The 11,834-nt window shown below is 33.5% G+C and overlaps 1 protein-coding gene across 2 annotated transcripts; it reads left to right on the top strand.

The window, feature by feature from the left end:
* Positions 1 to 2,909: 2,909 nt before the first annotated feature.
* LOC100796518 (protein EIN4) lies at positions 2,910 to 10,522 on the top strand. Of its 2 annotated transcripts, none has more exons than XM_006602045.4 (2): positions 2,910 to 7,626; positions 9,919 to 10,522. In XM_006602045.4, exon 2 carries the CDS (start codon positions 9,919 to 9,921, stop codon positions 10,444 to 10,446), a length of 528 nt encoding a protein of 175 aa, XP_006602108.1. In that variant the 5' UTR covers positions 2,910 to 7,626; the 3' UTR covers positions 10,447 to 10,522. The 2 variants fall into 2 exon arrangements, with proteins under 2 accessions (XP_006602108.1, XP_040868025.1); XM_041012091.1 differs by lacking the exon at positions 2,910 to 7,626 and adding an exon at positions 7,634 to 9,721.
* The last annotated feature ends 1,312 nt before the right edge of the window (positions 10,523 to 11,834 follow it).

Below are 11,834 nucleotides of genomic sequence, written 5' to 3'. Positions count from 1 at the left end.
TTGATATAATTAAAAAAAAACTATAAATACAATTTATAAACACACATAAATATTAACCCAAACTCATAAACAACATGAAAAATAAAAATATGTTAATTAAACTTGGCAGGATGAACTGCATCAGTTTCCACATGCTGAGCATTATTAGACCCTCTGTATCACACATAGGTGGTCAGGCCGGCCTACAGAGGTCTATGACCTGACCTACATAAAGTCTGGTCTGAATTAACCTATTTAATTAAAAGGTTAGGCTCAGACTTTTCTAAAAGCCTATTAAATTAAATAGACTAGGCTTAGACTTATTAAAAAGCCTTAAAAACCTGATAGGCCGGCCTATATATATATATATATATACTTATATTATTTTTTGGGTACAATTAATTTTTTTTTGAAACTATCAGACTTTGATTACACATTACTGTTTCATAACTTCTATTATTCATATAATCAAGTAAGATTTTAATTACAATTTAGGTGTGAGTCATGTGTCAATTTATATTTCTTGTTGCTTTTATTGGCTTTCCTTTTCCTTTAACTTTCCTATTACGTTTCTACTCCAGAGCAAAGGGATATTAAATATTTAATGTGAAGAAGGCTTTTAAAAAAGCTATCAGGCCAAGCTAGGCTTTTAAAAAGGCCAGATCAAGCCAAAATAAAAGTCTTTGATAGACCATAGGCCAGACTCAGGCCTCAAAAATCCATCGTAGGCTAAACTCAGGTCTTTCAAAGCCTGACCTGGCCTATTCACACCCCTAATCACACACTCATCTCAAGTTTGTTCTAATTAACAAATCCAAACAGTGCATTTTCCTCCCTTTATTTCATTCCCGGCATCCCCATTTTGAGCTCTGTTGCCTTGAGGTTGAGATCGTTTGTTTTCATCTTCACAGTAGAATATATCTACAATCCAAACAATCAAATACATAACAAATTCAAACTTTTTTTTATACAGAAATAGAATCATATTTTTTCATTCATAATCAACTGAGCAATATAAGAAGGAACCATGCTAAAGGTTTGGAGAATAGGGTAAGATGGATCGATTTTTACTTAAAACCAGAATTGCAACCAAGAAGATATTGCTAAGTAATGATTAATTACCTCCAAATAAATATTGAAGTGAAAGTTTCTTATTAAAAACAAATATTTATTATATCATGTATGCAAAATCCATTTCCTTAAGTAATTCTGAATAATTAAATAAAGGGATATTATATTATTTTTAATTGGCAATTATAAGTATATTTTGTTTTTTTAAAAACATATTTACTTTTAATCCTCTCCATATGTCTCTAAATTGTGGATTTGAAAGCCAGGCCAAAACTCCTCCACTATACGACATGACGTCAAAAAATACTTAGAGATCCATATAGCAAAAAGAACATAAGTTAATACAAGATATCAATACTGGTTTTGTGAATGAAAAAATAGGCGCTAAAAAAGATATATATCATCATAATTTTATCTTTTTCTACTCTCATTAGTTTATAACGGTGTGTACGTGCGATGCAACACACAAATCATGTGTGAATAATGTTTTTTATTATTTTAAAATATATAATTTATAACTTGAAAAAAATAATAAATATATTTATAGAAATTAATTTCACATCAGAACATAATTATTTTAATCTCACCTTCACGTAACTTTTACAATTCCTCACTTATTTTTTTTCAAATTCTCTTTTCACCAAATTTGTTTCTTGATAACTACAATGATTTATTTGGAGGAAAAAAAATTATAATACTAAAGTATATTTTTGGTTTTTTTTTAATTTATTCCTTGAATTTAAAAGTTTCACTTTAATTCTATATATATGTCTTTGAAATATCTAATTGATTCTTCTTTTAACTCTTGACACTACTAACATCCATTTTAATTAACATGACATCTCACACAATTTATTATATATTATCAAGTTGATTAAGGTAATATGGTAAATTAAGTGATCGTTAGCGGGCTACTTTATTATTATTATAATAATAATAATAATTATTATTATTATTTAACACAGGCAAACTGCGCAAAAAATACTTGACGTCTTATTCCTATTATTTATACATATTTCCCCTCCACTGTCTTCACAATCGAGATTTCCAATAAGAAATGAGTTTTTATTTGGTACACAGGAAGAAATGAGTTTTTATTTGGTACACTGGAAGAAATGAGTTATGTTTGGTAAGCCCTACTCGCCACTTTCCGCACCACTTTACAAGTTCGGTGTTTGACAATTTAACTTATTATATTTAAATGAATAGTCAAAGGTTGCAAGAATCAGTGAGAGATGAGAGGTTGCTTGCCTTGGTCTTGTATTCCTATAAATAGTGAAAGAATAATAAATATATTTATAGAAATTAATTTCACATCAGAACATAATTATTTTAATCTCGCCTTCACGTAACTTTTACAATTACTCACTTCTTTCTTCAAATTCTTTTTTCACCAAATTTGTTTTTTGATAACTACAATGATTTATTTGGAGGAGAAAATTAAAAAAATTATAATACTAAAGTATATTTTTGGTTTTTTTTTTCAATTTCTACCTTGAGTTTAAAAGTTTCACTTTAATTCTATATATGTCTTTGAAATGTCTAATTGATTTTTTTTTAACTTTTGACACTACCAAAATCCATCCATGTTATATGTTTTGATTAAGATAGTATGGTAAATTAAGTTATCGTTAGCGGGATGCTATTTTTTTTTTATTATTTAGCAATGCAATGATATGTTATTGCATGAGGGCAATAACATATATACAGACGCTTCCACACATATATACAGACACGTGTCACACACACGAATATACAGACACGTGTCACACACACGAATATACCGGAGCTTGAACATAGTAGCTAGGCAAACTGCGCCTTATAAATAGGTTTTCCCTCCACCCACTGTCTTCACAATCGAGATCTCCAATTAATTCCTTCTTTTTTATACCTCCTAGTCGAGTTCTCTCTCTAAACAACAGACAATTATATTTGTTTCTCAACTTCAGTATGAACCGCAAAGGCTTGTATGCTTTTGTGTTTACTTTGCTGTTAGGTTCAGTTCAAATTAAGTATAAAGAGCCAGAGACCAATCCCTTCCTATCAACTCCAGCCATGCCCCTTTTCGTCGCCTCTATCACTTGCCATGTCCTGGCATCCATGGCTGGCACGAACTTGCAAGCTCCACTCATAATATTCCACCTGTCAGGAATAGTTGGATGTGAGGTACTCATCTGGGTTCTTCTCGCTGACATTTTCTGGTACAGTATGGTCAACATGTTTGCTTCAATCGTAGCTTTCATATGCTTCTTCAATCACATTCTTAACATCTTTGCTGATCATGAGATGCCAGTTATAGAAATGCAGCCGCCAGAAGAAGAGGTGTAGTACTATTTGTAAGAAAAGCCTGGTGTATGTGTGCTTGTGTACGTCATGTTTTGGTTAGTGTGTGACCCATCCAATAAATAAGTTGTGATTTTATTATTAGTTTTGCTCGTGGGTAGTTTTCTTTATATACATGTATTTATATTTTGAAAAGTTTGGGAAGTTTATACTGAGTTTTAGATTAAAACATTGTTACTGTTGTATAAAATAGGAGTTATATATTTGCTCTAAAAGACACCAGGCTTGTTAACGGCAAGGCCAGTTAGGCGCTTGGTTGACTTTGGTCCCTAATCATTAAATCATGGATTCGTCCTTGTAACGAATGTGTTATTTATTTTTTTTTTTTGAGAGAGGAAGTGTTGGGTTTAATTTTGTTGGAATTTGATGAATTTTTCAACAAGATATCCGAAGTCTATTTTAATTCATTAGATTAAATTATTTTAAAATTAATGGTTATTGTTTTTTTATTTTATTTTTCTGATTTTATCCCCTTCTTCTCTCTTTCTTTCTCCCGGTTATCTTCTTCCCCTCTGCTTCCACCTTCTCTACCTCTGATATTTTACTGTGCAAGTCCCGATTTTTAAATTGTGTCCGGTGGACTAACTATTCAATTTGTCAATCCTATCTTGCTAGTTCAGTCTCTAAACAAAAGTTACTGTTTTATCCGGAACGGCTTTAGCGCGGGCAACTTTTATTATTATTATTATTATTTATTTATTTAAAGCTGTCTACTATACATATTTTATCTGTCCGTTGACGTCGCCATCCCCAGTACCTTGTTCTTGTAGCTTTGGAGTTAACATGTATTGGAATTAAGTATGAAGTCTCCAACACCAATAATCCCTTTCAACAATCAAGCCTTCTGTTTTTTCTCACTGCTATATTTTCCAATGTCCTTGCATCAACAACTGACACGACCAAACAAATCACCATCATAACATTTCAAGTCTCAGGCATAACTGGAGTTGAAACACTCCTATGGATTCTCATTCCTGACTTCATGTGCTACTGTATGGTCAACTTGCTTCTTTTACTGCTAGCCTTGTTCTTCTTCAACCACGTCGCTCAGCTGGTCGTTTACTTCTTCAAATACATCAGTCAGCTACTGCTCCAAGTTTCAGGTTCAAATGTTGATCAGATGTCAAATTTGGAGCTGCAACCGCAGGAAGATCGGGTGTAGCATATGTAACATAGCCTGGTCTCATCAATATATCTATATATAGGTTATGAGTTGTGTTTCTACCTTTTTGCTCATGTTATATAGTCTTATATTTTTCTCCAAAGATATGTTCTGTTTCCTTTTTTAAATTTCTAATGATTAAGGGGTTAGACTAATCCTAAAATCGTGTGGTTATTGACAGCAAAATAAACCAGCCTGTTTTCGTTTTACTTTGATTTTCTGTTTATCATATTTACTCTCATCACTTTGCCTCGTGAATCAGATATGATGCACCTCTTTTGATCAATTGAGTTGGTAAGTTTTCTGGCTAATGTTGGGTAAAATTCAATTATTTGAAGTGGCTAAGATATGATGTATCTGTTATGCTCTAAGAAATTCTTTAGCTTGATAGTATTGGGGAAAATCATATTGTGTACTGTAGGCCAATATTTAATAAGGAGTGAAAAAATAGATTTCTCCATAACAGGATTCTTTTGGTTCGTGCTTCACAATGTTATTGATGGACTACAGAAGGTACAACTAATAGTAGAAGCCTACAATTGGCTTGGCTCTGGTGTTAGGGTAATTATAAATCTAAAAATAAATAATCCTGTTAAATTAGATTGATGCTAAAAAGAGATAAAGCATATGTTTCTGCAAACTTGTGAATCATACAATTCTGCCACTGCTGAATATCATTTACTTAAGTTTTAATGGGCACACAGACGAACTTCTGCATAAACATTAACAACCCCCAAACTCAGTCCTAAACTTAAGGATCTAATGTCTTTTGCTGCCGGAATGTCTGTCACATAATTTCCCACAATATATGAATACAACTCTTCTCGAGGTTTATCCTTAAAAATGTAAGTTTTTTCATAAAATACTCAAATGTATTTTTGGTTACAACCTTGGTCATTATATGTGCTAACTGGTTCTTAGAGTTGCTATGAGCTAGACTAAGCCAGCTTTTTCTCTTTCTTAGATTACATGAAACTTAACTTTTGTGTGCCTAGTCCTACCATGCTTGATTGGAGTGTTAGGGATAACAATGGTTGACTTATGATGATCCCACGATAAAATAGGTTCTTTTCAATTTTGTCTCAATTTTATTTTATTTTTCCTAGCCAAATAGCTTGATTTGTGGCTAAGATATTTTCTATTTCAGCAGAGAATTGAGTTGAGCGCCACTACTTGTTTTTGTCTATCATATTTACTATCAAGTATCACCGAAGTGTTTCTTCATGGATCAAATATGATGCATCTTGTATGCCTTATCATTAAAAATGTGGAGATTAGAGTTTTTCAAGCATTTGACTCACTCAATAAGTTTGACTAATTCCAGGTACTAAAAAGTATCAATGTTTAGCTTTGCACCTGTTGAAGTCTCAACTACAATTTGTTCCCTTCCTTTGACCTCAAGTATTCTCCATTACCCTTGATCTCATGAAATTGTTTGCGTGAGAAGCAATGATATTGGTGCTGCCTTTGTTTATTAGCCATGCATCCATGCTGCTCTTTATCATGCTCTTGATGTTCTTCAACTTAACTATATGTCCTTGCTGATTTTCGTTTTGCTTCGCAGACCTTCTCTACATCCTTGGGGATTGCAGACAATGACATTTATTATATCAGTTAGGACAAGGAGGACACTTTCCATTTCTCCTAACATCATTATGCCTTTCACAATATTTTCTTCTTTATTTTTGTTTTGTCCAAGTTTCTTCCTTCAGTTGCAGGCAATTATATTGCTGTTGCATTCAGCCGTAGCTTAGACTTAATAATTAAGCTATTAATGAATGTAGTTCTGAAATTTTCTTAGATCAGCTAAAATATTATAACAAACATTTATTCAAATAACTTTTTGTGAAGATGTTTCTTGTCTGATTCTGTATTTTCATTTCTTTTTTCCCTTGGAAATGAAAGAATATACATACCATACCGGGGAGATTTACACCTGTGGACTACAAGCCATCACATAAGGAAACTTGACACCACACTCTAACCCAAAACCTTAAGGCTCTGGTTTATGGGTCTTCTTCTCACTTATATGGCACTCAACCTTTCCACTTCTACCCGAAGTGAGACTGCTAACTTTTATTTTGATTATATTTTCAGAATTCTATTCTGGTAAACGACTCTGATGTGTGGGAGATAAGAAAGAACAAGGGGGTGAAGATTTTGAGGCCTAATTCTGCTGAGTAGTGGTGACTCTGTGGAGTGGGTGCTGTGGCAGCTATTCACATGCCGTTCCTTCATGTATCAAATTTCAAAGTTCAAGCACTAGAGTTTGGACCTACCGTGAGATGGAGATAGTTGAAGTGGCTGTTGCCCTGTCTAATGCGTCTGCTCTTGAAGAGTCTCAGCTAATGAGACAGAATATGGAAGAGCAAAACTGAGAACTGCAACAGGCTTAAAAGAATGCAATGATGGCCAGCAAGGCAAGGAAGTCATTTCAGAATGTCATGAGCCATTGAATGTGGAGGGCTATGCATTGTATTCTGGGAATGCTGTCATTGTTTCAAGGGGATAATTTGAGGTCTGAGCAGAAGATTATTGGTGATATAATGTTGAAAGTTGGCCATGTGTTCTCCTCTCCAGTTTGATTAATGATGTAATGGAAATTGCAGAAAATGAAAAGAGAGGCTTCCGGTTAGAGATGAAACCTTTCCTTCTGCATTCGATGATGAGGGAAGCTGCTTCCACTGCCAAGTGCTTGTGTGTTTATGAAGGCTTTGGTTTTGAAATTGATGTCCAAAAGTCTTTGCCTGAAACAATTATGGGTGATGAGGCAAGGGCTTTTCAAGAAATTTTACACATGATTGGCTATTTATTGAACATGAATGACAAAGGGACTCTCAATTTTTGAGTTTTTCTTGAAAGTGATGGTGGAGACAGGAATGATACAAATATTTGAATCTGGAGATCAAGCAGTCAAAATGAGTATGTACATATAAAATTTGATTTTCAGATTACTCAGAGTTCTCAGCCAGATGAAGGAATTTCGACAATACATTATACTGGTAGGAGGCAGTACTACAATGAAACTAAGGAGGGGCTGAGCTTCAGCATGTGCAAAAAAGTTGGTACAGGTAGATGCATCATTATCTATATCTAATTTGTGTATCATTATCATCTATTTGATTATAGTCAGATGTATAATTTCCCTGTTAACCTTTTAGCAGTAACTTATAAAGGACACATTCCTCCTCCTCTCTAGTGAATTTTATGTGGTTATCCATTAACTGTATAAATTGTTAGCAGTTAGCTTTAGACCTTAGAATTACATTGGTTAAACTAATCATTTGGTCTTTATTGGCAACACTCATTTATGAATCAGTTCCTGTATGAAAAAAATTGAAGTTATAGTCCATATACACTCTTATTACTTATTAGTACACATTGGCCCCTGCTTTTACTATGTCTCTTAAGTTGTAGTCCCTATATGCCCTTATAGCCTTATAGAGACTAAAACTTAAGCTTTTTTCATACAAGGACTGATTCTTAAGTGTTGTCATCTGTAAGGACCAAATGTTTTGTTTAACTCACTACATTTTATGCTTATAGGATGATCTTTGGTTTGACAAATTTGCTTGCTGATCTGAATTTTCAGAATTGTCCAATGTGGAATTGTTTATGATGTTTGGAATGGGTGGTGAAACTATCATAATGAGTTAGATTGGGTGATATTGCTGACAGATCAGATTTAATAATACTTAGGAAGCTTTCTATTTAGTCAATGCCTCAACAAATCTTGTGCTTGGTTATGTTCTAACTGATATGCATATTATCAGGTTGCTTGTGTGTTACAAAACACAATTTTGCTTTGAAAGTTTGCTTGCCTCTTGTCAGATTCTGCTTCTAGCTCTAATGGGAGTGGGAGGAATAATTATGGGGATATCGAGTTCTAAAACAGCTATTGACGTCTGCTGTTTCACTTCAATGATTTTTGGTGCCTATACAACCTTTTTTTTTTCTAGAGATGAATTTGAGATTCGATGCATCAAACTTGAACCCACAGGAAATAAAATATCACAACCTTTTCACCTTCTACATGCCTCAAAAATTTTGGTTATCACCTTAGCATTTGGAAATGATATATGCATGGTGCTCAGTAGTGGAATCATTGTTCCTTGCTTTTCATGTTTGCATTAAGCTTAATTTGGCTCATATGTTCCTGAATAATTGTGGCACCCTAGGATACTCCAAATTGACCATGCACTGATCTAACACTTTTGCTGCCATTTTTTTCATTAAAATTTTATGAATTAATATGATAACTTCAACTTTAGTGAAAGTATTTGTTAATTTCGTTCGTTCTAACAATTCATTAGGAAAGTGTAACTATGGGCAATCTGTTAATACAGAATTGTTGATTACTTATATTTGACACAATTTTGCATGGATTTCTCTCCTTACGGGATTCATCTAAGAGCCGACATGCTGTTTCTGTCGTAATCTAACTCAAGTCATGATGTCCTTGGCTTAACATCGTCGCAGAGAAGCTATTTTCCCCTGTATTGGAGAGATCCTTTTGTGTTTACCTCATATATCCCTTTTTGGGAGCTTAACCTAGATAACTCTGAAAATACGGATTCCAGCAGGCTGACCACACACGCATCACAGGAACCATGGAGATTATATTAGCAGAAATAAATTGCAACGATTACCATTTTTTTTAATTGTAGGATTGTTATGGAGGGAGTAACACAGCAACCACCATCAGATACAATACAACCAGGCACGATAGGAACAAGCACTAGCATACATCAGAGGCCCACCAGAAAGATCACCAAACCTCAGCACCTAAGGGATTTTGTGTAATACATTATGTTAAGGGAATGCTGAGGTGGCAGGACAAGGAATATTGCTGTCTGATACTTGTCTAAATTTCTGTTATTGCTGTCTACTGTTATTGCTAGAATTCGCTAGAATCCTGTTATCTTCTTTTCAAATCACAGCATCATTGATGCATATACATATAGGAGTAAACATGAATGTATTGGGCACCAGAAAAATAATACAAGTTTCTTCCTTATCTTTCTCTCTAATGGAGGTTCCTAGCCGTCGAAGCTAGGCTGTTCAAAAACTAGACTGCCAATTAGTTATAGAGTTTTCCTACCATAAACTAGACTAGAAAAAATTATTTTTTTCTTTCGTCGGTTGGATTAGGCGACCAATAAGAAGGTTCATGCATTTTGGGGTTAAGTGGGTGAATATCTCAAGCAAAATGCTGAAGTGTTTTGCCCCAAACCCAAATTTCTTTCTCTGAACTTGCCTATCTGCTAATTTGTTCAGCAAATGAACCTTATGTAATATTTTTTAATTCATCATTGTATGATTGTTTTCGTAACTCTGACTTTACAATGTGGAATAATATGTAGATGATGCAAGGTAATATATGGATATCTCCGAACACCCTTGGTTTGGTGCAAGGCATGACACTTCTTCTCAAGTTTCAGATAGGAACATCACTTGAAAAATCCATATTTGCACCTAAAGATTGTTCGAGTTCACAGTTCAGAGGCCTTAAGGTCGTGTTAGCCGAGGATGATGGTGTAAACAGGACCGTGACCAAGAAGCTACTTGAGAAGCTTGGTTGTCAAGTAATTGCTGTCTCATCAGGGTTTGAGTGCCTGAGTGATATAAGTGGTGCTGGTAACTCATTCAGAATTATCCTGTTGGATCTTCACATGCCCGAAATGGATGGCTTTGAAGTGGCAAAGAAAATCCAGAAGTTCCATAGCCATAGTTGGCACTTGATTATAGCTCTTATAGCAAGTGCACAAGAACATTTGAGGGAGAAATGCCTACTTGTAGGAATGAATGGATTGATCCAAAAACCTATTGTACTTCATCAGATAGCAAATGAACTTAGAACAATCCTACAAAGAGCAGGTGAAAAACTGTGAGAACAGTTTTGAAAGCATGCTTGGGTTTAAGAAAATATGATTTTATTAGTAATTACAAAAAGGTCATGTTATTATAGTTTCCTATTTTCAAGCATTGTTATGGTTTTATTATTTTGAGAACAAGTTCTTGAAAATAAGAAACAAAATAAAATAACGTGTGTTTTATAATTACTAATGAAAGAGTGACTCAGTTTTCTGAAGTTGCTCAAAACGGTATTGTGAACTTGGGGGATTTCTAAGAATATCAAACAAAAATAATAACCGGTTTTGTCCAACAATATGTTATGGCTTTTATAGGTTAGTGCTTGCCTCCATCCGACTCCAACTGAGAGAGAGACGATATTAGGAGAAGAATCAAAATACGGGTTCATCAGTTGATGTTCAGTGTTTGGAAAATTTTCGGTCAAATTAGTTTTGGCAACTGTTAATCTATTCCAAAGTCAATCAAGTGGCCCCGGCAGTGAGTGAGACTAGTCAGTCATTAGCAAATTAAGTTAATATTATGATTATTTCATGTAACTTGAACTTAATAGTTTTAAATCCTTTTATCTTTAAAATATACCAATCAAAATATCATATCATCTACTTTCTTTTTTCTTCTAATCCTAACCTTTTATCTTACAAATTTCTTTAAATTTGATTATTTCCTCAGCTTCAGAATCTTACAAATTGTTTTATAACCCAAATTTGTACCATTAACTATTTGTCGAGGGATTTAGTTCATCAGAGTGTATAAATTAATATAAATCATTGATATTGTCTTAAATTATTATAAATCAAAATATCAAATGATTTGATAAATTATTATAAATCATTGATATTGTTTTTGGAAGGCCAAACCTGATCCACATCTTGGCAATGTTGATTAATAAAAAATATAAGTTCAATATAATTAATGCCTTTGATTTGTCAAATTAGGAAATTTAATTTGGTGATTTCAAAAAATTATTTAATTGAATTTCTTCTTGTTCTTATTTGATATTAGAAACCAAGAATCAATGGGCACGTGATGATCCTGCATTTTCTACTTTTTGCATTTTTTATTTACTTATCAACTTAACATATATCCATTTGAGTAGACCTTTCTAAGCTTTTATACCCTAAGTTTCATGTTGATCAATGTTTCTTGTAAGCGCCTGCAGAGGTGTGATGCTGGAAGATCAGAAAAATAAAAAACAAAAAATAATAACCATTGAAATATAGACTTCGATATCTTGTTGAAAATCATCAAATTCCAACAAAATGAAACCCAACAAAATCAATAACACATTTGTTACGAAGGAAGAATCCAAGATTTTAATGACTAGGGATCGACCAAAATCAATCAAATACGTAAACATTAAAATTCACCCAAAATAGTAGCTTTAAAAGCCTAGTAACGTGAATAA

This window comes from Glycine max, chromosome 18, assembly GCF_000004515.6.
Source record: "Glycine max cultivar Williams 82 chromosome 18, Glycine_max_v4.0, whole genome shotgun sequence".
Taxonomy (NCBI): Eukaryota; Viridiplantae; Streptophyta; class Magnoliopsida; order Fabales; family Fabaceae; genus Glycine; species Glycine max.
The sequence above is the reverse complement of the archived record's forward strand: the minus strand, read 5'-3'. Positions and strand labels throughout refer to the sequence as shown.

What these genes read in the sequence shown, in the direction of transcription:
- LOC100796518 (XM_006602045.4), top strand. Translation starts at nt 9,919, where the DNA reads ATGATGCAAGGTAATATATGGATATCTCCGAACACCCTTGGTTTGGTG.